At 38.8% G+C, this 27,995-nt stretch overlaps 2 protein-coding genes and 1 long non-coding RNA gene across 11 annotated transcripts in view; 2 read left to right on the top strand and 1 right to left on the bottom strand.

Moving 5' to 3' along the window:
• opa1 (OPA1 mitochondrial dynamin like GTPase) overlaps positions 1 to 581 on the bottom strand; it is a 42,111-nt gene extending 41,530 nt beyond the window's left edge. For 2 of the 3 annotated variants that reach the window (XM_017721060.2, XM_017721070.2), the window contains exon 1: positions 389 to 580. In XM_017721060.2, the coding sequence (XP_017576549.1) occupies positions 389 to 417 (29 nt within the window). In that variant the 5' untranslated portion in view covers positions 418 to 580. Of the gene's footprint in view, positions 1 to 388 lie in introns of all 3 variants that reach the window. The other variant, XM_037534924.1, reaches the window with a different exon arrangement.
• Positions 1 to 27,519, top strand: lnp1 (leukemia NUP98 fusion partner 1). 7 transcript variants are annotated; one of them, XM_037534925.1, is made up of 5 exons: positions 1 to 159; positions 21,192 to 21,431; positions 22,765 to 22,875; positions 23,669 to 23,852; positions 26,531 to 27,519. In XM_037534925.1, exons 1-4 carry the CDS (start codon positions 16 to 18, stop codon positions 23,813 to 23,815), a joined length of 642 nt encoding a protein of 213 aa, XP_037390822.1. In that variant the 5' UTR covers positions 1 to 15; the 3' UTR covers positions 23,816 to 23,852; positions 26,531 to 27,519. The 7 variants fall into 7 exon arrangements, with proteins under 7 accessions (XP_037390822.1, XP_017576512.1, XP_017576496.1 ...); XM_017721023.2 differs by lacking the exon at positions 1 to 159 and adding an exon at positions 11,676 to 12,303 and having other exon boundaries at positions 23,672 to 23,852; XM_017721007.2 differs by lacking the exon at positions 1 to 159 and adding an exon at positions 11,676 to 12,303.
• On the top strand, positions 3,187 to 4,216 carry LOC108440254. Its single transcript, XR_001858821.1, has 3 exons — positions 3,187 to 3,263; positions 3,825 to 3,925; positions 4,136 to 4,216. It is a non-coding gene; the product is annotated as an uncharacterized LOC108440254 (long non-coding RNA).
• Positions 27,520 to 27,995: the final 476 nt, after the last annotated feature.

Raw genomic sequence — 27,995 nt, 5'->3', positions numbered from 1 at the left:
CTTTAACGTAAAAACATGTTAGTTAGCACAGTGTTTGACAGAGGCAGGGGGTCTGTTGGTTACCCCAAGCTGGGTGGGTGTGCGGCTGTGAAGCACTTGCTCCTGTCACGGACCGCTGAGTGGCTATCTGCTAGCCTGCTAGCAGTCACGTCAGAGCAGGTAAGTTGACACAAAACCACCCGTTCATAAAGATAACAAAACATAACATTATATGACTTGGCAGGGCACACTTATATCGTCAGCACCACCTGTACTGTATATATACAGCTTCGTAGCTCGAGAACTAGCTGAGCTGCCTGGAGCCAGTTCTCTGGATGGAGCCGATGTAGTGCTGTTAGCTTCAGTCACTCGTTTAAGCAGCAAGGTGGACACAGAGAGCGTATCTTACCAGGCGACAGCACTTCCAGCTCGTAACATGTTGGTATGAGCAATTAAAGGTGAATATTGAGGTTTACGGGATCTTATTTCAAAACAAACTGTAATTCATCTTTCCAGATGGGGGGCATTAGATAGCCTTCTCGCTAACAAGGGCATTGCAAGCGCTCTAATGCCCAGTGTCAAACGAGCAAGAGAACAGAAAAGTCTTTCCTGGTCAGAAATGTGGGGGGATCAAAATAAAAGTCCCGTTGCTGTGCAAACCGGAATTTAAAGGGAAACACCGCTCTCAAAATCTGGTTAAAATGGTTAACAGAGGCGTTCATAGTCGTTTGGTGTAAAAGTGCTTCGTTCTAAAGAAACTTACAGAGTCAGTATTTTTCACAGTGGTGGTGATAGGAACCAGACGTCCACATTTGAACGCGCAGAAGGTGGATGGTTATGAATATTTATTCATGCTGGAGGGATTCATGAAGATTGCTCGAAGACAAAATAGTCCTCAAAGAATTTTTTTTTTTCAGATTTGGAACTATTTTACCACCATCAACATTACATACCCAGATAGCAAGCATATATCGGTCCGCTGGCTTGATAAGGTCAGCACCACGCTGATTGTGTGCCATTGTTGGTCCACCCGCGGACCACACAGATTATTGTCCTGCATACAAGCTTTAACTAGTTTTTAATCTTCTCAAACAGATTTTAAATGCACAGAGACTTGTATTTAAGAAAATGAACTAAGACAAATATTACAAACAACTGAGAGAGAAAAAAAATGACTAGGCCTGATATAAAATTATTTTATAGAAAATGTTGCTAAGGGGCCGTGGTTTAAAAAAAAAAAAAAAAAATTTTTTAAAAAAGCCAATGACATTGTGTTCCCCTTGCAAATACAATGCACTATTATGCAAAATATATGCTTGTCAGACAGCAAGCAAATGCAGGACCTGAGGTGCCCGGCGACATCGCCTTCATTAGAGCTTCGTTTCAGCAAAGCTAACGTTAAAAGCTGGTTTGCCAGTTTCGCCGCTCTGTGCTGAGTCTGTTCAGCGATTGTTCTCTGCAGTCTCTGTAAATGTAGCTTTTACTGTACGAGGACACTCGATCTCAGTTTCAGTCACTGACAACATAATCATGTTTGATCTTGAGAAGCGACACTAACGTTAACTATATCTTTATATTTCAATCCAAGATCAACGAAAAATTCAATGAGCTGCTTCATCTCTGAGCTTAAGCAAAGCACAGCTTTCACAAGTGAATGTAAACCGTTCGCATCGTAATGCAAAACATGTGAGAGGGACCACAAAACATTTCAGAGGGACCACAAAACATTTCAGAGGGATCGCGATGTCGTTAACTTTTTTTTAACCATGGCCCCTTAGGGACTCCGTAGTTGCTGTGTTGGATTACAATCTTTTACTAAACTAATTCACAAAGTATAACTAAAGAAAGGAAGGAAGGAAAAATCAGTAAAATCAGTCAATTACACTGCAAGTGGAAATTGAGAGATGATAAGTGGATTTTGGTCTAAAACTCTGCATAACCGCCAGTGGGCTGCCCGGAAAACACTTAGCAAATGCCAGTGGTCCGCCAGCTTTGACATTAGCGGGCTGACAGTGGACCTACAAATCAGGGTATGAAAACTCAGAAGGTTCTCTGTGGTTTTGGATAGTAAATAAAATGGCTATATTTGCGTTGTAGACATCGGGACACTACCATTGTAAAGAAATCTGAGTTCTGTGAATGATGTTAAAATGCTACAACTGTCAATCATGCTGTGAAAAAAATCATGTCCAAAAGTTTGAAATTACTTGTCATATTTGCTCTTTTTCTATATTTTTTACAGAATAAAATAGCATAAAATAGAAACACAAACACCTTTGAAGTTGCAGGGGGAGCTGGTGCCTATTCCAGCTGTCATCGGGCGGAAGGCAGGATACACCCTGGACAGTTCGCTGGTCCATCACAGGGCAGACAGACTGACATACACATTCACTTACACCTAGGGGCAGTTTACCATGTCCAATTGGCCTGACTGCATGTCTTTGGACTGTGGGAGGAAAGTACCACACAGAAAGGATCCTGGTCGCCCAACCGGGGAATCGAACCCAGGCCCTTCTTGCTGTGAGGCGACGGCGCTACCCAAGCACCACCATAAAGTACAAACCAAAAGATTTTTTCAAATGTTTTATTTAAAGTATCAAATAACAGACTGGACAAAATACCAGCCCCGAAAGTTGATCACTGCAACATGGCATTCTGATATTCTGATATTTGTCTGATATGACAAATATGTGTTCATTACATGTAACATAATCCTGCCCGCTTTACAGATTTTTCAGTCATCTGCAGCTTTGATTATAATTTTTGACACATTCCACATTTGATGACTTTCTATAAATGATTTGAAACCTATGAAGTTGCATTGGACTAGTATTATATTAGAATAATTTACTCTAAAATGTATTCATTCTAATATGGTTTTATGCTCTAAAGTCTAGTTTCAGTTTCATATGAGTCCAGTTCCTGCGCGTGTTTGATGGTGATGCCAGTATGAGTTGTCAGACTATTCAATCCCTCTGCCCCAAGGCTTTCTGTCCTCCACCCTAATGAGCTCCAGCAACCTGCTGGCATATAAAAGCTACAGGCCACCATTGACAAATAGTGTTGCTCTGTATACCTCACAGTGAAGTTCATAGTACTTGTTTATATTGGAGTGAGTTTCATAGTGCTGAGAACAAGGGTTATTGGATATTATGGGTGCAAAACAGCAGCACTTGTCCTTAAAGAGACATTTTCTGTGGTTGTATATTGTTTTTATCAAAGCACAAGTGTTTTGAAATGATCTTAATCATATGAAATGTTTCAGAATCAACCATGACAAGTCGGTAAGTTATTCAATTTATGTTTGTTTTTTTTTTATGCACTCATTCACACCAAACTTTTTTTGTCAGTCAACATGAGTACAGTAGAGCATATATGCACTTGGTTATATAATTCAAATATACTATCATTCCAAATCTGATGCCTGCAACACATTCTAAAACAGGTGGGACCGCCGGATCTTTACCACTTTGTTACATCAAAAACACTTCATAATCATTTGGGGACTGAAGACACCAATCTATCTATTTTGAAAGCAGGTTTTTTTTACCATTCCTCTGTTACACAAGTCTTCATCTGGGGTCTTTGTTGTCATACCCTGAGCTTCGTAATGTGGCACATGTTTTTAATCAGGCTGGTAGGCCAGTCCAGCAAGAACACTCGCTGATTATACAGCTGGGCGTTGTCATGTTGAAATACACACGGACGTCCCTGAAATAGACATTGTCTAGAAGGAAGCATATGTTTCTCCAAATAGTGTATACATCTTTCTGTGTTTATGATGTCTTCATACATGTGCAACTTGCCCATGCCATTGGCGCTAACATACCCTCATATCATAACAGACCCTGGCTTTTGGACTTTATACTGGAAACAATCTGGATGGTCCTTTCCTTTGCTGGTCCAAAGAACAGAATGTCCATTATTACCATAAACGATCTAAAAGGTCAGACCACAATACACAGCTTGCACTGTACATTAGTCTGTCTGAATTCAAGAAGCTGTATTTCTGAACATTTTTGTTTATTTGGCTTCAGCTCTGCATAATATACAGTCTAAACTTGAATTTGAATTCAATTTCAGTGTTTATTAACAATAGTGTGTCAAAGTATTCCCAAAGTCATGATATGTGATATCTTGCTCTCTGTCATCAAAGGTGGGAAGAGTAGCCTAAACCAATACTCAAGTAAAAGGATAAATACTTGGGTAAAGTACAAAAGAAGTACAAAAGTCCCCGGACAGAAATTACTAAGTAACTGACAGAACTGCAGTGGAACTTCTTTGTAAATCCAGCATCTGTCGGCAGAGGAACTGAAGGAAGCTTGCACAGCTGTACTCTTGTCTTTTTTGGATTCTTTTGACCTAAAATAAAATGCTAAATTTCAGAAATGTCAATTTGATCTGATTTTGACCAATCAAAATGCAGTACAGGTGTTGTCGCCAAGAAACATTAGTAAAAAACACAAAAAAGGAATTAGTAACTAAATATGAATGACTAAAATGTAACTGAGTGAAAGGTAGATTCCTTTAGTCACTGATATACTTAAGCAGAAGTAAAATTATTATGATTTGAAAATACTAAAGACAGTACAGATCCATCAATATTTTCCTGGAGTACATGTACTTGAGTAAATATAGTTACATTTATCTGTGTATATTTGCATTTCACATACTACCTCAACTTCTTTTGGAAGTGAAGTTAGTATTTTACTACTAATAATTTGGATATAAATTACTATTGGCCACCAAATACAGTATTGTGCATTGAAATAATTTGATTTGAATATGAACATTTCCGCATAAATGAAATACTACATACTGTATAAACTCAAAACATTTTTTTTCCTTCAATTTACAGAATTTTGTCAAAAATTGTGTTGACGTAAAATGGCTTATTTGTGTGGAAATTATGTACACATTTGAATCAAGTATCAGTGCATTTTTTTACAGACAGTTCGCTCAGTGGTTCAGAGTGTCCTCAATACTGTATCTACAGCCTCCAGCTGACACATGCAAAATATCAATCCAGCACACAACGCATTCGGCCGTTGACATCTCTGGTCAATCGTAGCTATCAGCTAGAACACGAGACACAATCAATCTCTGTTTGTGCTTGAAAAAATACTGTTATGTGACAGGGTCGCGGCTGATATATTGTTTATGCACATGTCAGAGGGCCTGTTCCAGTGTAGACAATCTGGTCACATTAAATCGCACAGTGGTTCCCAGACTAAGGTCAGACTAAACCAATTCCATCTCCACAGACTTCATATTATGTAGGTCCAAATGTAACTTATGAGGACATGCAAGGTCATTTCTGTCTTGGCCATTTGCTGTCTGGCACCAGGGCATGAAGCAACTGTGCTGTGAAGTGTGTCAAGAGGTTTTCTCAGACCTAAGAAAACACCCAATGAAGGCTGGGCCTGCTGAAACAATTATAGGCCTGTATACTCCAATTTACTAAGTCTGATTCTGTGATAGGTTGTAGCCAGGATTGGGACTATGTTAAGATGCACTTTCTACTTTTCTCACCCTACATTCATTATCAGAAGCTACATGTAGAAAGCAACACTGAACATCTCTGTTTTGGCATGCCTGTATGATGAGGTCAGCAGTTGTTCTGTGTGTGGAGACCTTAACTGAACTTCAGAAAGTCACAGCCTTAGCATGCTGTGGTGTCCAGTAATCTAATTTAAGCCATATTAACTTGCTAATACTTTTTTCTGTAAATGTATTTGTTTTAACTACAGAAGTACAGAATACTTCCCAAATGTCCTAGAATTTCTATTGAATCAGAAGGAGTATTTATGGTGAGCATTTATGGACTTGGTTACATCAACATAAAATGTACCTTCAATTAATATTTTCAAGTTTACAAATTCAACTACTCCTTTAGTTAATTTATCTGAGAACAGTTGCAATTTAACCCATAAATGTCCATTTCTGAATATGTCCTTCCTTCTATATGTTCTATGTGGTCTATATGTTCTCTGAGCTTGTCTGAGCCAAATCTAAAGACATTTTTCCAAATTTTAAGATAGTTTGGAAAACAGCCACAGACATAATAGACATGATATGATGCACATTTCTAATGGCCTGGGCATTGCTAGGCCAATTTTAGCAATTTTAGGGGCTTCAGCCTCTGCTTCCTAAGTAATATGCATTACTTGTCCAAATCATCTGTAGTTTATTCTCATAGACAATGTACTATAATAGCAGGGCATGACCTGGGGGAGGCACTGCTGCTGCTCTAATGCTGTGCTGCCTCTGCTGTAGTTACCAGAGATTGACTAATATAACATTCAGCCTACCATCAGAGCCGGTTTATGAGGAGCCTGTCCACTCCCTATTCCCCCTTTATAAAAAAAACAGGACTGCTAATCAGCAGAGGGTGCTTGCGAGTGAGTCCTCAATGAATGGGAGTAAATGGAGCCCTACGGCTAACAACAAAAAGTTAAAATAATTTCTAATCACTTAACCAGAACATTACTTGAATTTTAGGAAGTTTTAGAAATTTTAAACTCACCTATATTTTGGGCAGCAGAAAGTGGGCTTTACTGCTACTAGCTCAAGTTTGAACGCTTTTAAAAATAAAAGAGCGGTGTTAAAATGTTTTATGCTTTTTTGTGTTCAGGATATGATTGTATTGTTTTAAATGTAAAATGTTTAAGCATTTATAAACTGATTTTACTCTAATGCTCCACATCAACCCATTCATTTTGGACTCACTCGGGAGTGCCCTTTGAGCGGAAGACATTGCAGAGCAGTGATTCTCCTCTCTACAAGTTCTCTGCTATCATATCAGACCACATACGTTATAAGCCAATTATATCAGACCTGGGGGAGGGGCTTTTTTTATGCCCTGCAAAGGAATCGGTAACCAAGCTGAAGAAGCGGAATTTTGGCTAAAAGCTCACTAAAACGAGCGATTTACCTTATTCAAAATATGTAGATAGTTAAACAATGTAAACAGAGTCAATATATCCACGTAGAGTACCGATGTGTGTCAAATGATGGTCAATATAACTGGATATCTATTTTTTAGTTGTCTGTTAACTCTAGCTAGCTAAATTTAGTTATTAACTTTTAGTACATTTAGTAACTTTGGGTTTAATTGAGATAAAGAAAAGTGGTTAGGCTAACCCTAACATTAGCTAACTAGCTGAAAACTTGCCATATGTTGTTTACTGTATGTTAATGTCAGTTAAAAGGACGGGGCTGAAATAACTCCCTATTCGGCAGATTCTTGTAATTTTCCGCCACATGCTACAGCATTTACAGCATTCCTTACTCTGTAGATTGAAATTAATAGGCAGCATCTCTGTCGAAGGCCAGTCAGATGAGTTTTTACTAGTTATAAAAAATCAGTCATTATTGCCTTGAGTTCTTGTAAATCTAAGTGTAATAAAATTAATGTATTACTAAACACATGAAGAGAGGGAGAGAAAGACGCTGAGGAGACTGACAGGACTGAAGGAGCAGATCTGATAGAGGTTAGTGATGAAGAAGAAGGTGAGTGAGAGTTGTATAAGCTTTCAGTTAAAATTAATACTGAATGTAATTTAACTGAGGAAATCTAGTGATTGTCACCATGACCATGAAATTCTGTCACATAGCTTATTAAACATGCATACAGAGCAAAGTCAGACTGAAATGATCTTTAATCTGTATGTTTGAATAATATGATTAGGACCTTGCAGCTTTTCTAAGAGAGAGGCGAGTCAAGCACTGCTTGACTGACTTGCTCTCTGCATAATATAAACTATGAAGAGGCACGTCTACTGTGTGCCAGTTTGACCAAATAACCATTTTTGATGTACTTAACTTTTCTGGCTGTTGTTAATCTCTAAGTGCATTATAAACCTTTTAGGGCCATTAAAAAACTCTGGACCATGCCTCCAGACCCCCCCCAGAACAGGCTTAGCCCCCTTATCCATGAACATCTAAAGACGCCCCTCTCTAATGGCATAATTATAAGAAGATTGTGCGTACTGAGAATAGCACAAATGACTGAAGTGTTTCTATCCTGAGACTACCTTTAGGCGAAAGTTTAAGCTCTGGCTGAGTGGGCCAGGCCAGGTGAGGGAACTTTGCCATGAACCTCTCATGAGGACATCGCATATGCTAGAAAAAGAGCCATTACGAAAAATGTTTAGTGCTTTTTTTAATGGTGCTTATGTTTACTTTTTTATTGCTGACATCTCTTCATCCAAAATTTCTTCAGAAATCAAGGGCATTAATAAGGAGTTCATCCCTCTTTTGCTGCAATGATAGTCTCTACTCTTCTGGGACAGACCTAGAGTAGATTTTGGAACATTGCTGCAAGGATTCAGTTGCACTCAGCCACAGAAGCATTGATAGTAAACACTGGGTAGAGCTTCTTCACACCAAAGAGCATAGTTCCACTGCTCCTCAGCCCAATGCTTTAGGGCTAAATACCCTTTAAGCCAACATGTGCAGCTGTCCAGAATGTCCTATTGTATTGGCAATGACATCTATGGCGATTATACAAGCTATGTGTGCACATTTAAATGCCCATGTCAGTAAAAAGCACACATTAAAGGAGCTGATTTTACTATTAAGCATTTAGTAGTGTCTGAGTACATCTGGACATGTAGTGCATATCATTGTGATTGATCCTGTTATTTTTACCAGAATTCTTTGTTACAGCCTAACAAACAAGAAGCTATGAGAGATGATGGTAAAGTGGGTTGACAGGAAAGGAGTTTTTAGATGCCTACAAATATAATAGTAAAATACACTAATGTTTAGAAATTCATTTGACATTAACAACAAGATTTTTATTCCAATCTCCGTAATTCCAATAAAACAAAGACAATGTCAAAACGGCAGAAAAAATCACTTTGTGCATGGCATCCAAATCAAAATCACAGTCCATAAGTAACTATCCCTAAAGCCAGGCAAAAAAAGACGGTAACTGAGATATAATTAATGAAAAATAAACCTCAGATGTGACAGGGCAAACAACCGAGACTTCTCAAAGAGCTATTGTTCAGCTTGCCTTATAAAGCTTATAATTATGCTAATGAAATACAGGTGAGCAAAAGGCCTCTCAAAATCCTGGTGACAGAGACCTCTGGAGTCGAGGAGGAGAATCTCTGGGGAGGTTAATGTGATACTGTGCATTTTACAACATGTCTGAATGTGGCTCAGGAAACCAAATCTTTGGCCCCACCAGATGTTGCTGTGGAGTAGTGCACAACATGATCAATAATTCAGTATAATAACTTTTAAAAAAATAATAAAAATAATTTAAATTTGAATGAATTTTTTCCTTTGTAGCTAACATTGTTGTGCTTTTGTTACATATTATATTGCTAGGGCTATCTGATACATTTCAGATATCTTCCTGTACCTGTTTTGTAAATGCCAGTAGGCTACATATTTCTCATAGCACTCTTGGTTTGTTGAGCATGGGGCAGGCCCATCTGTGTTTGTCTATCCAAACAAGCAGTTAAAAAAAAAAAAAAAACAGCAGTAAAAAAAACAAAAAAAAAAACATTTACACTGTATGTCCACTGTATACGTTTACGGTATAGTGTTGCTACGCAGCTAGCCACTGCTCCTCATTTGTTGTGGTAGCAGCTCATAACAGCAAGGCAATGTAATGAGTCAAGTGGAAAATGTAATAAGAGTTCAGTTTGGTACCCTGCCACTAGAGCAGAAATTAGATAATAAACGTTTGGGAACACACCAGCCAGAGGATTTCAACATCACTCAGTCTGGAAAGGACAAAAACTCTTTCAATCCAGAGTGGTTCAAGAGAAAAACATGGCTAACCGAGTGTAGCTAAAAACACTGCTTTCCTTGCCTGCCCTTGTTATGTTATGCTATGACTTGAATTCATTCATGGATTGGTGGACTTTTGGTGGAGTTTTTACAAGTTTGCCCAGGTGAAAGATCATCGTACATCTTTTCTTTTTGAGCAGTGAAAAGCAATGCAATGCAATGCAATGCTCTATAACATATTGCTCATATTCCTGTCTCCATTTCCACTAACTCCTGCACCACATTACATTAATTTGTGAATTTGCCATTTCACTGATGGAGTGCGTTTGTGTTTGGATCATGTTTGTGTGTAGATTCATTGATGATTCAGCTACTGCCCTGACAGTTTATTGTGCCCCACTAGGCTTTCTGTGGCTGACACATGACTGGGACCAGGACTGAGGACTGACTGTTCTCAAATTTCTATTAGAAAATATTAGATTTCTCTTACATCTCATTTTCAAAACAGACAGACTAGACTAAATGACACAATTATGTGACCCAGAGGTCATATAGTCTACCAATACAGCATGACGCACAACAGGTGCTCTATATTGCACACGTCTCTGGCCTCTTATATTGTACAGTCTGCTGCCCCGTGGGATGGCGGTATAAACAACTGGAGCAGAACAGTAGACAGAGCTGCAGGGAGGATGCTGAGTGCCCCAGATTGCTCCTTTATGAAGAGTTTTTCATATTCTCTATAACAGGGTCAGCCCAAAATATACCAGCTACAAAGAAAAGGAGGCTATTATGCCAGAATCAGCTAGAATGAGTTCACATGCTTTACTGGACCATTTTCTCACTGCTGACATACTTCAGTGGTGCTAGTTTGCAATAGATCAGATGCAGGATTGCCATGCTGAATGCGAGCTGGCACACAAGTTCTTTATTTTTCAGCATCAGAAAAACAGCAGAAAGCATATATTTAACAGATAATCAGACTAAAGTCTCCAAAGTTCTGTCTTTGAAATTGGTTGCATTTTCTGCCTCTTACAATCCAAGTAATCCCAAACACAGTCACTGATGCTGAGGTCTGGACTCTGGGGTAGTCAGTCCACTGTTTTGAAAACACCAGCATCTTAGTTGTCTGTCCTTTTCTCAGTAACGGCTTCTCGAAAGCTACACATCCTTTTAGACTCTTAATGTTGAAATGTCTCCTCATAGTAGAAGGATGGACAGAAACACTTGTGTTTTCTTTTCATATCTGATGCAAGAGAGGAGCTTGATTTTCTCCTCTCTCTCAAAGATGAAAGCTTTAAGTACTGTTTGTCTGATGGTGACAGTTTTGGTGGTCTACCAGGTCTTGCATGGTTGTTAAAAGCCCTAAGAGATCTTTTAATACAGTTTTTCACCATTTTCCTCTGACTTTCCCTTCCTTATTCAAGGATTATCTATTATTATTATAATATTATAATAATATATAATAATATATAATAATATACTATTATTATATCTAATCTCAGAAATCTAAACTAAAAAATGAATATTTTTTTAACTTCATGATCACTTTGACTGGGAATTAAATAGATATAAGATTGGCACTGTACTATAGATAGTCACTATATACTGTATGACCCAATTACTTGTACAGAGTATTGTGTGTTTGTAGTCAAAGAGTAAATGATGCCTGCAGTCAGATACTCTACACAATCTGGTCTTCACTGCTGCAGTCCATAATTATTGACAGATTTCATGTGCTCAACCAGTGGAAAGTATGGGAAAATTGGTGCTTCAGTGTGTGTGTGTGTGTGTGTGTGTGTGTGTCTGTATGTCTGTGTGTGTATGTGTGTGCGCATGTGTGAGTGTGTTTGTGTGACTGGGCCCTCTAGGCTCTGTGCTCTGTAATGGAAAGATTTTAAAAGCGGATCCACCCTCCCACCCCCCACAAACACACATACCCCATCCACTCAGATTCTTGCCTCCACTCATTAGTAGTCTCTCTTTCTCTCCCTCTACTACATCCTTCTCCCTTATTCTCTGATGCTAAACTGATTACAGGGGATTCACTTATTTAAAGACTTGAACAAAGCTGGGGGTGTGTGTTTATTTTTGGGTTGGCTTAGGGCAACAAACGCTGCACGCTGAGCTCACCTAGCCAACCCGAGGGATCTAATTACAACCTATTGCCCTGCCCTGCATGGTCCAGTACAGGCCATTCTTTGGACTCTAAGCTCCATCTCTCCAGCAGCAAGAGACAGCGCAGCAGCTCATCCAGTGAGGGAGTGACCGATCCAGCATCAGACCTGTGCGGCCATCCGATTTGGATTACCCTGGTCCAGCTGAGGTCTAGTTTTCTTACCCAGAGGTCAGGAGCCCCGTCGGGAGCTCCGCACACCAGCCTTCAAGCTGTCTCTGCGGCTGCTGCCTGCCATCATCATGGACAATGATGAGGATGATGATGGGAACTTCACGAAGTGGATGAGCAGTTATTGGGGTCATGGGGCTGGAGAGGAGCCGGCCAAAGAAAGGAAAAGGAGCTTCCGCAGGCCCGCACGCTCCACTGCTGACCGCCGCGCTTCTTTGCCCTGCATGGTAGGAAGCCAACAGCACCAGGGGGAAGAGGTTAGAGGGACGGGATAGGGAGGGGAGGCGGAAAACTGGGGGTGGGGGACATTAGGCTAATGCACTATAGGAGGCATGTTTACAGACAGAACGCAAAGCATGGACCAATTGTTGAATTGATGCTTTATGTCCTCCATTGTAAATTTTGAATCATAGGTTTCAAATATCCTTAAGAGAAATTTTAGATGGGTCCTCTGATTAACAGAGCTGTATGGCATCTAGAATAAAGTTATAATAACATTAGCATCTGTAATGCCACATGTTATAGAAACAGTGATCAAATCTCCAGATAGATGACCAGATAAGAAAATGTTATTTATATATGAGAGATCATTTTGATGTGAAACGCTCTATATTAGAGAATGAGCAGTGGTGATGGGAACCAATAGTCCAAAGTCTATGATGCCTCTTAAAGTAAGCTAATTCACATGGAGCTATTACATGAACTTGTTATAATTACACTGTCTGATGCCTGAGACATTCATTTACATATGTTTTGAGATAAGCTTTTGGCCTAAAACATACAAATACATGCAGCATGTTTTTTTTTTATGGCTATATTTGTCAACATTACAGCCTCTGGTATCATCACCAATGTAAAGAAATCTGTAGACATTATAAAGAAAGAGTCACTTTCTCTACAGTGCACCATTTCACATCAGACCTCTCTGAACGACTGTTTACATCTCAACAATTGAACAGCTCTGCATGAGCACATTAATGTCTGAGAGCCGTATTACACAAATGAGTACAGGAGTAGAGATAAGATACATATAAGACATATGACAATTGACAGGTCAGAAATAGAGCCTCTAATAAGCAGCTGTTTATATTGCATAATGTCCGCTCAGAGAGAGGTGGTGGGAATGTGTTACATGCTTTCTGTTCAAAAGTAGTGACCCATAATCAATCACATTCCTGCTGTTGTACATCGAAATCTATATGTTGTACATGTAGATTTCCACAGCTGTAACTTTACTATTAGATCTGGAAAAGTATGATTAAGTATCAGAATGAAGTGACATTGTTTCAGAGGAAGATAATAGAAGCTGAACTATTAGTTAAACTAGTATTGCATGCTACCTTCACCCTAACAGTGCCAGAACTGTCATGCGGTGTCCCTCAGGCATGGCATCTCTCTCTCTCTGTCTGTCTCTCTCTTACACACAGGTATATATCACTTATCCGCAGACAGTACACAGTTAAATTAAATGACTCTACACAGCTTTATAAAGTAATACAAAATTAAGAATACAGCAGGCAAAATGGCCAGTTTGTTACGTGTTCCAGAATTTTCATCAAAATTTGCTATTTTTTTTCTCCTGGAGGTTTTGCACGGATGCTTTTTTCACAAAGCACCAATTTTTGAAGGTTTCTGCCAATTCAGTCATGGACAAAGTCATCCAAAGTGCTTTAATGTGAAATAGCACACTGTACAGAAATATACTGACTCAGATTTCTTTACAGTAGTCGTGATAATATGGTCTGCTATAATATACTGTCAATACTGTCAGAGGGATCTTAGGCATCAGGAAGTGTATTCACAACAGTTTCACGAGGGAGTGAACTCTTCAGACGTCTGGTTCCTATCACCATCACTGTGAACCATTCTCTCTCCATAGGTTTCTCTAGAACGTAGCATTTCACATCACATATTGTTTACATCCTAATGATTTAATCATGCAGACATTTTCGAAGAACAGTGAAATTCCCCTTTAAGAATATAACCATGTAGCTTAAGTATATAGAATGTCCTCCTCGCTCTGTCAGAGAAACCAAGGCTGTTATCTTGACCATAATTAAGTGCTTTAGATAAGAAAAGTGTACTACATTTGCTCAACCAGCTAAGATTCTGCATCTACAAGTGCTACTTCTAAACAGCTGGGTTTTACTGGAAACATCTAGATGACACTCCACAAATGTTTCACCTACATTTCAAGTCATGAGTGCAAGAGATGGTGCAACAACTGGGCTGTATTTTCACGGAGTGGAAGGGTGGCATAGTTGGTGTCTCTTTGTTGATGTAGAGTGGTGTGCTGGCCAAATTAAGATATATTGTTCTCCAAGTATGCTGAACTGCCTGACGGTGTTGAACAATAAATTGGGTTCATGTGGTTCAGATGAACGCACATGCTGGCTCACATCCTCCAGGATCATTAGCTATGAAAAAACAAACAAATCAGTGACATAAAGAGCCTCACACACCAAAATCACTAGCAATCTCCACTATTATGACAATATATTGACAAACTTAAAACAAGTAAAGCTGTGATTAGCATAAATGAGAAAGGATTTATGCATGACATCCATGCCAACAAGCCATTAGGAATGCTTTACAACATAAATGACTATAGTACTTCAAACTGAGTTCCACAGTTTAGAAGCAGAATAGCAGAAAGAAGCCTTTCAAATATGCAATGTATTTGCAGGTCAGCATCTGCAAATCTAAGCTCACATGTTGGAACCTAAACGGACTTGACACTGTTAAGCGAGTGCTTTAAGGTCATTTAGAGCCTTAAAAACTAATAGCGAACCTTAAAAATCTATCCTAAAAAAATACAGGTAGCCAGTATAGTTCTTTCAAAAAAGGGAGTGACCTGCGCTTATTTTTTGTCTTTGTTAGGATGCAAGCTGCTGCATTTTGCATAAGGATGGACAGTTTTCTTAGGACATCAAGTAAAAAGAGCTTTTACAATGAGCAACAAATGCATGAACATGTTTCTCTGTGCCGCTCTGAAAAAGAAAAAGCCAAACTTCAGTGATATTTCTCAAATGACAATGACAGACGACTGCATTTCATGCAGGATAAAACAGACCTCAGAATCTGTTACGTACATGCGTTTCCCTACTGGCAACAGCAATATTTATTGACCTATTTCGTCATGTAGAGCCAGAGCTTTCCGTGTGCTTCTGTGTTTTCTACCACCGTATAAAAGATTTCCTGTTGGAAGCATTAGAGTGCAGTTCAGATCGGTAAATGGTGATTATTATTTTGTCTGATCAGAGCAACAATAAAGCACAAATTATATGTGATTCTTATTCCTATTCATGGGTTTTCTTCCTCTAAAAGTTAGTTAGTGTGCAGTGATTGATTATGGACTCATAAGGCCCCTGGGTACAAGTGTCTTTGGAGGGCCTCCAGCTCCACACTCCAGCCTAGACCTGAAAGATAATTGTAATAAACAGCTTGTGTATGTTTATGTGGGCTTTGTGCTGCAAAGAACTGTGTTTTATGAATATGTATATTTCTGCACAGCTTTGGTGTTTTTCTAAATATAGTGGCAAGTTATGGGTTGAGGGGCCTTTGATTAATTTATTTAGTCATTACATATTCAAAGGCTATTGATTAATCTAATTCATCTGCAGTGCACTGCCCCCTGTCTTTGTGTCCCCCTCAGGCATTGTGACTCCAGTGCCCCACTGGCCTAATCAGTAGTCTAAAACAGATTTTTTGGCCTTACACATCAAATAAATGAAAACTACCGTTAAGAAATCACATTTAATTACAACCTCATTTGCAAAAAAAGTTGAGAGACGCTGTGCAAAATGTAAATAAAAGCAAAATGCAACAATGTGTAAATCATTTATACCCTATATTTCATTAAAAATAGTACAACTTCAAAAAATTTGGGATGCTGTGTAAAATAAATCTAAATAAAAACAAAGTGCAACGATTTGCAAATCTCATAGAATCATATTCTATTCATAGTAGAACATAGAACACATATCAAATGTTGAAAGTGAGACATTTTACCATCTCATGAAAAACATTAACTCATTCAGAACTTGATGGCAGCAGTGCATCTTAAAAAAGTTAGGACAGGGGCAAAAAAAGGCTGGAATAGTGGTACTGATAAAAAAATAAAATAAAAAAAAACAAAACAGCTAGAAAAGCAACTAACTCACATGACTGGGTATAAAAAGAGTATTTTAGAGAAGCAGAGTCTCCCAGAAGCAAAGATAGGCACAGGTTCACCAATCTGTGAAAAACTGCATCTAAAAATTGTGGAAGAATTTCAGAAAAATGTTCACAAATGCAACTTAAAGCTGTATCATGCAAAGAAGAAAGCATATATGAGCAGTATTCAGAAACACCGCCAACTTCTCTGGGACCAAACTCATTTAAGATGGACTGAGGCAAAGTGGAAAAGTGTCCTGTTCTTTTTGGAAATAATGGACACTGCATCCTCCAGGCTAAAGACCTCCCAGTTTGTTATTAGCTCACAGTTCAAAAGGCAGCATCCATAATGTTATGGGTGTGCATTAGTACACATGGCATGGGTGTCTTACACATCTTTGAAGGCACCATTAATGCTGAATGACATATAGAGGTTTTGGCAACATATGCTGCCATCCAGGCAATGTCTCCTTCAGAGAAGGCCTTGCTAAACCACATACTACATCCATCACAACAGTAAGGCTTTATAGAAGACGAGTCTAGGAGCTCAAATAGCCTGCCTGCAGTCCAGAGCTCTAACCAATAGAAAACATTTGGCAAATCAAAAATTCAAGAATTCATGAATATCAGTAAAAGATTCAGAGAAATGTCTGTATGCAAGGGACAAAGCCAAAAAGCAATATTTGCTGGCAATGATCTTGAGGCACTTAAAATAGACACAATTCTGTATTGGAAATCACTGCATGAGCTCAGAAACACTTCTGAAAACCACTGTCTATGAAAACAGTTTGTCGCTGCATCCAGAAATGCAAGTTAAAACTCTAAAACACAAAGAAGATACTACATATAAACAGGCTCTAGAAACACTGCCACCTTCTCTGGGCCTGAACTCATTTTAAAAGGACAGAGGGGAAGTGCAAAAGTGTCCTATGGTTTGATGAAATTCTTTTTGGAAATCATGGACACTGTTTTCCTCCGGGCTAATGACCACTCAGCTTGTTCTCAGTGCACAGTTCAAAAGGCAGCATCCGTGATGGTATGGGTATGCATTAGTGCACATGGCATGGGTGACATCCACATCTGTGAAGGCACCATCAATGCAAAATGAAATATACATGTTTTGGCAACATATGCTGAGGTGGCATCGAATTTTTGGCATCAAACTGAAAATGGGCATATATTTGTCAAAAAACAATACAATTCCTCAAGTTCAACATTTGATATGTTGTTTTTTTTGCAGTATTTTCCTTTTAAAATATGGTTTACAAGATTTGCATATCATTGCATCCTATTTTTATTTACATTCTGCACAGCAGAACTTGTTTGGAATTGGGGGAATGTAGAATTAATGGGAAAAAAACAGATAGAACTTCAGAAATAGACACTTTTTGGCATCAGCCTTAAAAGATTCATTTCCACAACTGGTGATTATTTTAACTGTTGCAAAAAACAATCTAGATCTTGTGTTGCTCTAATAAGTCATCACTGCAAATAAATACGCCGCCAAGATGAGATTCAAACACAATGCTGTTCCTCAGGCTGCCAATAGAGGGACACAGCATATCAGTCTGTGAATCAGAAAAGCTGAAAGCTTGAACTTGGTTCAGAATTGTAGTTCAGGGGAGGTTGAGCTTTAATCCTGTTTCTGATGCTAAGGCAAGAGATTTGATTAGGCCGTGGCTGTCTCTAGCAAACACTGATCACATTCTCTCTTAAGAAATTTGGTGATTACTGTTAATATGAACAGTCCTTAACTTCCTTTCATTCCTCGTCTATCATAGAAAGAAATTAGCGTAATGCACTGTGTGCTTGCTTTGAGCATAAATAGCTCCCATACAAGGTCTATATGCGTATAAATAACACCTTTTACTGAAATTTAAACATTTACATAAATAATCATTATTTTTATTAATTTATTTAGGGACATATAATTATTGCTTTCACTGCACACATAATGGGCTGTGAAAATGAGCTGAATGTGTAATAATTGTCTCAGGGCCAATAAAGTGAAAGGCCTTGTTCAGGTCCTGCTGGGCCATTCAGATATAATTACCAGTGCAGTTTAACCCAGTGGCGGCTAATGGTCACATTTCAGCATTAAGCACTATGGCAGCAATGAAACATGAGATGTGCATAGCAGATGTGCTAACAGAAGTCCAGCAGCACAAAGAGGAGTACATTTTAAAACATTTTATTATTAATCAAAAATGAACAGGATTTACAAAATATGCAATGCTAACTTACATCTTAACCACTGTGTGAATATGAATGTGAACCAGTTTAAGGCACAAAGGACTGTGGAAACCATGTTAACGTTGGTGAAAGCAGGGAAATCGTTTAGCCACTGAATGTTAAAGCAGCAGATTTCCATGTTGGATGAGGGGCCTTGAAGAAGACCCCTGTTAGCTCCTTCAGATGAGCTAACACTAAAGCTAACATTAGAGCCATTCAGTGTAGCGTTATGCCAAGGAGGACATGTTAAAACACAAGGACTTTTAACAAATCTCAATAACAATATATCAAAACGTATGAATGTATTATTTAGTATTTATCTTTGCTGATTTTAAGTTTATAGTTATAGTTTGCTAATGATCTTTACATTGTTCTGTGATCTTGTTTATTGTTAGACAATATATCAAAACGAGTGTTGGCAAATACAGAACACAGGATGAAGTTTAGCTTACCTCAGAGCTGCTCGTTCTAGTGACGCTGAGCAGTGAGGGCCTTCCACCTTCCAAAACCTCCAAAAGCTTCATAAATGAAGTAAAAACAGCGCCGCCCTCCAGATGATCAGGAGAGCTTGTGTTTGAGTTAAACGTTCCTCAGTAACATCTGTATCACTGACATAATGTCAACACCATCTCACCACAGATTCAGAGGTTGTTTTCCCCTGATGGAGACATTAGGAGATGATTTATGAGCAGTGACTGGTTGAGAATCATGTCAGTCATTATTTTATTAATGATGTTTGGCTCAATATCATTGCCCATTGCTTAAAAAAATAGGGTCTAAGGTGGCATATGCGCAATCAAAGCTTTCAAATGCACTGCTAGAAGTAAATTACACAGCTGGTTAAACACACCTCCATTTAAACATGCAGCCAGCTTGCTTCATGCAGTTATTTTTAAACAGTAGGGTGCGCTGCTCTGCAAAGCAGAGAAAGACAGATAATATTATAAATAACTTATAAATGTGTTTTTTATATTCTTTTCATTATGCAGCGTTTAATATACATAAATGGGTATGCCATGTCCTTTCATGCACTTATGACTTTAACCCATTGCAGCTTTTAGCTATTTTTCTTGGGTATAACTTTAATGAAATATTCCTTTTCACTGCTTTAGTTGTACAGTGTTAGAAATAAACGTTCTGTGCAGGTACATTTTTCACTCTTCAAGGTACAAACAATGTAAATGTTCCCTCAAAGGTCCAATTGTGAACCTTAAATAAGTTTTTCCAGGTGAAAAGTCTGTATTTGTACCTTTTCATAACCTGATGATTTAAAATAAAAAGCCTGGAGACGAGACGGGGTGTGTGGAGTCAATACAACTTAGAAAATATTATTTCAATGGATTATGGTATAATTATGCTCCCTGACTAAAGGTACTGAGATGTACCCTTGAGGGCACCACCCCAGGGACAAGAGGGGTACTGCCCCAGTGAGAGTTTACTACCTTTTTTCTGAGAGTGTACTGTGAAAACAGTCAGCACACACCTAAAGTTTTAGGCTAAAAATGCATTTTGACAAAATTTGGAATGAAAAACAATAAAATATTTGAAATGTATCTCACAAAAAACATTCCACACGGCCCAAACTGCAGAACTACAAAGTAGCCTTGGCCCGAAAATGTATATTATCCAATATCACAATTCTTTAAATCAATATGTCAATAATGTTATGCAATTTATCACCCACTTGTTCTCTTTTACATGCCCCATGATGTTTTTTGTTGTTTCACCTTTATTGAACCCTTTAATTGGCCAGGACCCACCGGCAGGCCCAGAGTTTTAATACACACCTCTACAACTGAGAATAGCTCAACCTGTTTACATTGAATCCCCAGTAGTGACTGGATAATAAGCCTTAGTATGTAATAAGTCTGGGTTTTTAAGAGGTTAAACATTCCCTTTGTACAATCATTCTAATCTGTGGTTGGTTCAGAATATATGCAGCAGAAAAGACTGTACTTAAATGCAGGCTATACAAACAGAATTGCATATACAAACAGAACATCAACAACTAATTCCACACATACATACTTTGAATGGCTATTGGAAAGATTATAACAAAGAATGGTAAGGTACATGCAAATGAAACAAGCCCCTGTGCTTGATGAGCTTCTCTAGAAGAAGCACCAGTTTGTCAATATTTTGTTTTCTAACCAAATGAATGCTGATAGCTACTTCATATTAACAATGTGCCGAATATAGTTACCATTTTAAATGATTAATATCAGAAGCTTGGCCAGTTGGTAGTTATATTGTAACATCAGTGATAATAGGGTAAGACTCTGTGACTCTCACGTGGTACTTTATAACTGAATTTGCATCACAATGGTATTATACATAATGATAATTCTGCAGACAATAATTGTTTGACTTTTCCACACCTTGTTTCTAAAATTATCTGTGCAGTTTAGATTAGATTTAGTTAGATTACATTGTGCTCATATTATGTTTTGTGCTAACAAAGTTCTTTCATGTATAAACACTGGATTGTAACAAGTGAACTTGTTACTGTTCAGATTAGATCATTTAAAGCACAATATTTTCAAGTTCAAGCTCATTTAAACTCTTTTTAAACAGTTATGTCAGGTTAAAAGTTACTATCTAATAACTTATGAATGAAATATGAAATGAAATATATGCATGTTATGTAGTTATGTAGATTAAGAAGTGTGGACCACTCACAGACATTTGCAAAAGATTAAAGTTTTCTTCTATCTCTTTCTCTTTCTAGTCACAACTTGAGGCCATGAAGCTGAAGCAGTTCCACACTGCCACCATGCCTCCTGCCCCCATTCACATAAAGACCCGTGAGGAGAAAGAGGTGCGTCCTCACACTCACGCTCGCCGCGTCTCCTCAGATGAAAGCAGCTGGACGAAAGGTGGTCCGGAGGGTCGCATCTGCACCATCCCCGAGCTTGCTGAGTCTTTTGAGAGGAGGCTGCGCCTCCGCAACCAGAAGATCATGTCTCTGGTGAGTGAGGGTCCTGACTGAGTTGAGTAAGAAAACATCTCAGTGTCATTTGTATCAAACACAGCATCTGTAATAACTTTTGTAAGCAATATGAAGTGATTCTGCTTTTTTGGAACATTAATGTTATGTACTGCATGCATCAAACATCACATGATGTAGTATATCACAACTACAGATAACATTGTACAGCACTTCTCCCCCTCCAAAGGCTTAATCACAGTAACAGCTATCCCTAATACCGGTAATCCACAGTGGTTGTCCAAGGAAAAACAAGTATCTCCAAACTGGTAAGTTTACAGGAGAGGACAAAAAATGTTTCTTTACGTGCACCGTAAATTAATATAACGATTTTATTGATATAGCAAGTTTTTAGAGAATTTTTCATGAATTCATGATGAAATTTTACACAATGTAAACATGCAAAAATTGCTAAAATGGAGAGTTTTTCTTTGGACAGTGATAAAATTCACAGCAATTAAGCTGAACAGGAATAGGTTTCTGAAAAGCGTTTCAGATGATTCTTAAACGGTAGAGCAAGCATCACATTGAACACTCTCCCTACCAAGTAACATGATCTTGACATTAAGATGCTTTTGTGAAACCCAGCTCAGAAAAGTTGTTGCCCATGTATTACTGGGCTATAAAACCCTAATAAAAAATCTGATCGTCTGAATTAAAGAAGTGCAACCTATTTTTTTTGGAGAGGAATGGGGTGTCCTTTTTTAGATATTTTTTCCCAATTCAGTAATTTCCAGTTCCACTCTCTAGTTAACTCCCTCCCTGTCACACCATGCTACCAGGCTGGGAGGGTGAAAGCATTGCTTTCTCTGAGACCACATCTTTTGACAGCTCAACACGCTTGGAAGAGAATGCGATTCTGCTATGCCAGCTAACAGACGCCTGCATTGGCTAGCACTGCTGGGGGAAAGGGAGGACACCTAACCCCAGATTGCCTTTGGAATCTCCTTTGTGGCTCCTTGAATTAGCTTGGTAGTTTAGCTGTGAGTGGTGGTTGGAACAAGAGTCAACTGTTACCTGCCTAGCTGTTAAAAACTGTTGTTTTTCAGTTTTCAGCAGTGACATTGTAAATTGAAACCAGAAAAAAGTCTCAATTTTTTTTTTTTTTACAATTCTAGTAGACCTCAGCAAATTCCTTTTCTCAAGGTCAGTCTTTCAGGGTTTGCAAACCTAATGCTAGGTCAGCATATAAGGCTTATGAGGTGAGTTTTCCATATAGCAATTTGAAACCCTGTGGGTAGAAAGACTTTATTCAAGTCTTCCTACCCATTGTAGATTTGCTCAGTATGAATCTGCTGATACTGTTGTGTTTCAGAGTGACGCAGATAGTGTGTGTTTGATCTGCCATGAACTGTGCACTGGAGGAGGAGGAGGGGGAGTAGGAGGAGCCCATGAACTTCACTGTTCCCACCGCTTCCACAAAGAGGTAAGAGCCCAGCAAAAGCATTTGCCTGGCATGTCAAACCATTTTAAAGGTCCTTTGCTACTGCATGCACAAGTTGCCAACAATTTTTAAATGCAATAACTCAGCAGGGCACATCCCTTGTGTCTACCAGACCATCAGAACCATGACTTTTCTTCATGCATGTCACATACTGGCTTTCACATCCCATCAGTGAATTGTGGAATGGCAAACCAGTCCTGGATCTGGCATACACATCATAAAGCTGCATGGGTACCAAGCTAAAGAGATGTCCAACCATATATTTCCTGCCCTACATACACACTAGAGGCTAAATGTATGGAAGCAAGCAGAGCTTTTTACAGCTCAGTCAAATTGCCAAATCTGTTCTCGCTCTGAAGTATTCTTTGAAAAAGCCTTTGAAAGTTCCTGCTAATAGCAGTGCTTCAAATTGTTCAGTAATTGTTTTAATGTTCTTATTCTAATCAAGCCTTCAGAGGCATTTGATTGTAAAAAATTTAATGGATATGATGACAGCTGCAATAAAGCTCTGCAGGAGGATGACCAGCAGCTAAACAAATTAAGAATCAGTTACTCTGATTTAGTCAATTTTACTCTTTTACTCTCAGTTACTCTATTTAGTCAAACCAATTTATTCTATATTAATAAATAATATCCATTATTTCAAAAATTATACATTTCATGATTATTTCTGCAATTTTAGCATTGCTTCCTACGTTTGGCCTGTTGTGTAGTTCCAAGGGCACATGAGTTCAGCAGTGTCATTAGATCTCTTGTTTCTGATTGGTGGATCGAGAAGGGGAGGAGGTCAGAGCCAGGTGGACGTCCACGCAGCGGGAGTTCCACTGGTGTGTGTGAGCGCAGGAAGGAGGTGCCGTTCTGCGCTGGACAGGAAGAGTACCGCATGCCCCGCCGCCAACTGTCCCTACGTAGACAACGCTGATGCACCTCCATCTGAAGACTGTGAATTCTCAGAACATGTACATAGCACATTTAGAAGAAAATGCATAATACTCTGTTTAAAAAGATGGTGTTGAATTTACTTGAATCAAATGTGTACATCATTTCCACACTATTAAAATATAGTACGTTAACAGTTTTAGTTTCAATTGACTTACTTTTAGCAGTAACTGTGTTGATTTTATTCATGTGGAAATGATGTATACATTTAGTACACATTACTTTTCTCAGTGTTTTGCAGAGTGTTAATGAATCTATTTAACAGGTTTTGAGTAAGAAGCCCTTGTGCTTATTCACCCTTGGTAATCGTTTTCTATGCCCCTGACCTTGTTCTTTGAAGGGTCAAATCATCTTAACATTTTTCAGACCAATAAGATTTTAGTGCAGCATTTTCTCTCAAACATTTTTCTCTCATACATTCAACACAGTTTGTTGATAGTGAACTGGTTTGACAACAGTGTTGCTGCTTGGAACTACAAGGTGATCTTGATTTTTGTCTAATAGCACAGTTTCTATGTGCAAAGTTTGTATATGTCTCCAGTTTGATATTTCTCCAGCAGAGAAAATGGCATTCTTGGTTTTTCTAATCTTCATTGCAATTGCGGACTATATGGGTCCAATCAGCCCTTCCATCAAATGAACTTAATCTACTGTACTCTGTTCTTTTTCAATGTGTTGTCTCTGGCATACTGTCAGTTATATTTTCTGTGCTTTCATTCTGGATTATTTTTGTCATGGAAGCAATATTTAAGGTAATTATTAACTCAGGTGTTCATGGAATATTGCTTTGCTTCAAAGCTCAGGCAACTGCACATACCATCCTGTCACAATGAGCATTGTGGTAACTATGATGTATTTTACAGGTCAGACGTAAGGTGTCAGTGCAGAAATGAGTCGACATCACACACATGCTGGAAATTAAACAGACACTGTGCCAAAACAATTACATCTGTTGTGAACATGCCAACTGTGGCACAGTAGTCTCAAAAGTCAGATTTTCTGGTTTAAATCCCCCTTCTGATGAAGTACCTTGAAGGTGAAGGAGCTTTTAGAAAACTACAAGCATTTGGGGAGGGTACTTGAAGGCAGGCTGTTTTAATTTTTTTCCTGCTAGCATGACAAACAATATATTAAATGCTAGTTATTGACAGGAATTCCCTTTTAATTTTCACTGCTTCAAGGTTTAACTAAAGAAATGCCCTTTTAAAACTGGAAGATAAATGCAGGCAATTGGGCATGTATACAGGATGAAATGTGGCACATTCAGTTTCAGATTTATTGCATTCATTAAATGCCTTTAATTGGGCATTTCCACAGACTCTCGTCAGGCAGACAGAGTAATGATAATGGCAAACATAGCAGTACAGGGCATTTTCATAATCCTCACCCAGACGACAAGCCCCTGAAGTCAGAGCCCTGAAAAACAGGAAACTGGAAACTGGCTTAGTAAGGCTGAGGAACTCAAGCAAGACTTAAAACAAATGTAACATAGAATGGGGCTCTATGCACTCACTGACCACTTTATGAGCACCACATCTTACAGATGTACTATATAAGTGTACAGTAACAGGCTGTAGCCAATCTGTTTTCATTCACAATTTTTCGTCTTCCTTCAACTAATCCTGCCATTTAAGTGACAAGTTGAATAGGGTGTGTTTGAGCAGAAAAATCAGCAAATTGTGCCCTCCAATACTGGAGATCTCCATTCCCTGCTTTATCACATTCATCACTGGTCAGGACCTGATGACCAGATATTATCTGAGTGCTGGACATTGATTATACAAACCTCAGTTCCAAAAGAAGTAGAGACAGTGTGTGAAATGCTAATAAAACAGAAAGGAGTGATTAGTCAGTTCTGTTTGACCTGCATTAAATTGGAAACACAATATTTGGGGATTAACCTTATGGATCTTATTGTTTGTCTGTTTGTTTGTAAATATACACTCAAGCCAAATTTGATGCCTTTAACATGTTCCAAAAAAATGTTCCATTTACTGTCTTTCCATTTAACTTGCAGAACATAGCTTTGGTTTTGTCATATTGACTGGACATCCCTGGAAATTATATCGCCAAAAAAGGCAGCATATATTGCTCCAAAGTGTATATCCTGTACATTTTTCAGGATTGATGATGCCCTCACAGATGTGCAAATTACCCATGCCATGACAGACCATGGCTTTTGTACTTGCTGCTAATAACAATATGAATGGTGCTTTTCTTCTTTGGCCCAAAGAACAAGACAATCCTTATTTACATAAACAACATGAAAGACTGACTCGTCAGGTGACAGTACAGATTTCCCCTGTGCATGTCTGGACAACATTCTATATGGCATTTCTTGTTGACATATGGCTTACACTGTGCATAGTACTGTCAACGTGCATTTGCAGATGCAGCAACAGAAGGTGTTTATTGACAACAGTGTGTCAGAGTTTTCCTGAGCTCATGTGGCGATATCCGCAATAGAAGCATGACCGTTCTTATTGCAGAGATGTCTGAGGATTGAACTTCACAGACATTCAGTTTATTTTTTTGGCCCTGCTATTTACTTGTAGAGATTTCTCTGGATTTCCTGGATCTTTTGATGATGTCCCTGTAATTTCTTATTTAGGAACTTTAGTCCTCACTATATCACTTATATCACTAATACAGATATAGATTTGACTGCCCCTCCCTAATTCTGCTTCCTCTCTTTCAGTGCATTGAAGAGTGGCTGTGGATCAAGCAGTCATGTCCCACCTGTCGTGTCCATGTTGTCATGCCTGAACCTGTCTACTGGTCCTCTGCCCGAGTTCAGTTTCCCTGATGACCCCTGCAACATACACCTGCATGACCTTTCCTGTTTTTGAGTGGGAAAAGGAACATCCACTAGACTTTTGCATGGCAGGACCATAGTCAGTCTTCCCCATGATTAATGATATTAATGTCCACTTACCATCTCACTGTTGCATGCACGCGAAAGTTTTGTGGGTGCAAATCGGATGGACGATTATCCTGGCTATGTTTATGAAGAACATTCATGTTTACTGTCAAATTGAATGTGCAGAAGCTGATCTGGACATGTAGGATGAGATTTGGATTATTGTGAGCTTTCACTGGTGCGTGCAGTTGTTGCCTGAGATAAGGCAGCTATCATGAAAGTGTGCGTTTCTGCATCTGGCCATCCAGAACTCTTATCCTTATCCTTATCTTCTTCTTGAAGCCTAGTTCCAGTCCTACCCCTTCTTCTCCAGTCCTTTTCCCTGCCTTTCCCCACAAAAGGCAAGCTTTTTAACGAAACAGTGATGCCAAATGCAGCCTTTTTTGTTACGTCTTTGATTTCAGTGCTCCTTTCAGTCACATTATATCTTAAAGTGGCACTGAAGATTGTGATACGATTCTGAAGATATGTTAAGGTCTTGCATCTGAACACTGTTGTTACCATGTTTAGTGCACTATGGTCAGGTTTCCCAGACACAAATTGTGTAAGTGTATTTAGTGCAGTGGTGATTCATCATTGAACCTCCTGTTTTAGACTAGGTTTAGGGTTAACTGTGTTAAACTAGTGCCGAATGGCCGGATGTAGTGTGTTTTTCAGATGTTACCCAATGATTTCAAGGTGGCCTCAGCGCCACTCACTGTCAAATTAAATGAAGAACCGTATACATAAAATAAAGAAGATAAAGGTCTAACAAGGTTAAGTGGAAACACCGTCTTCTCTGTCTGGTCTTCATTTCTTTCCGTGCCACCAACCGTGCCTTTGTGCACGTAGACATACCGCGCTTTCTGGCCCCACCCTCTCATCACAAGTGCAAGAGAAAAACAAACACCAAACCTCAGCTTCCCCCAGAGTTAAAAAATAGCAGTATGGTAAAAAGAAAAGAAAAAAAAACAAACGTGTTAACAAAATGACTGTCAAACACATTTCACACAGTTATATGGACTTAATCGATGGACTTGGATTTAAAGGTAATGAAAACATTCCAGAAGACAGGCTTTCAGGTGGGCTGTAAGTCTCATTAGTGCTTTAAAGTGTGAATTAGACTAAGCAGGACAGCCCACCCCAAATACTGCACTCAAAATAAGTGCACGTTATGAGTTCCTAACATCTCTTAAAGTCGCTGATCCACATAGCGGTTTCCTGGAGAGGAGAAAGCGTCTCGACGTCGTTATTTTTCCCACCT

The sequence above is a fragment of the Pygocentrus nattereri genome, chromosome 26, assembly GCF_015220715.1.
Source record: "Pygocentrus nattereri isolate fPygNat1 chromosome 26, fPygNat1.pri, whole genome shotgun sequence".
In the NCBI taxonomy this organism is placed as follows: domain Eukaryota; kingdom Metazoa; phylum Chordata; class Actinopteri; order Characiformes; family Serrasalmidae; genus Pygocentrus; species Pygocentrus nattereri.
This window is presented reverse-complemented; position numbering and strand designations above follow the sequence as displayed.

Excerpts from the sequence above, each read along its gene's own strand:
- lnp1 (XM_017720995.2), top strand. The coding sequence starts at position 12,148 with ATGGACAATGATGAGGATGATGATGGGAACTTCACGAAGTGGATGAGC. Across the intron at positions 12,334-21,191 it reads AACAGCACCAGGGGGAAGAG|TCACAACTTGAGGCCATGAA; the intron begins GTTAGAGGGACG and ends TTCTCTTTCTAG. Across the intron at positions 22,876-23,668 it reads CCCACCGCTTCCACAAAGAG|AAGGGGAGGAGGTCAGAGCC; the intron begins GTAAGAGCCCAG and ends TGGTGGATCGAG.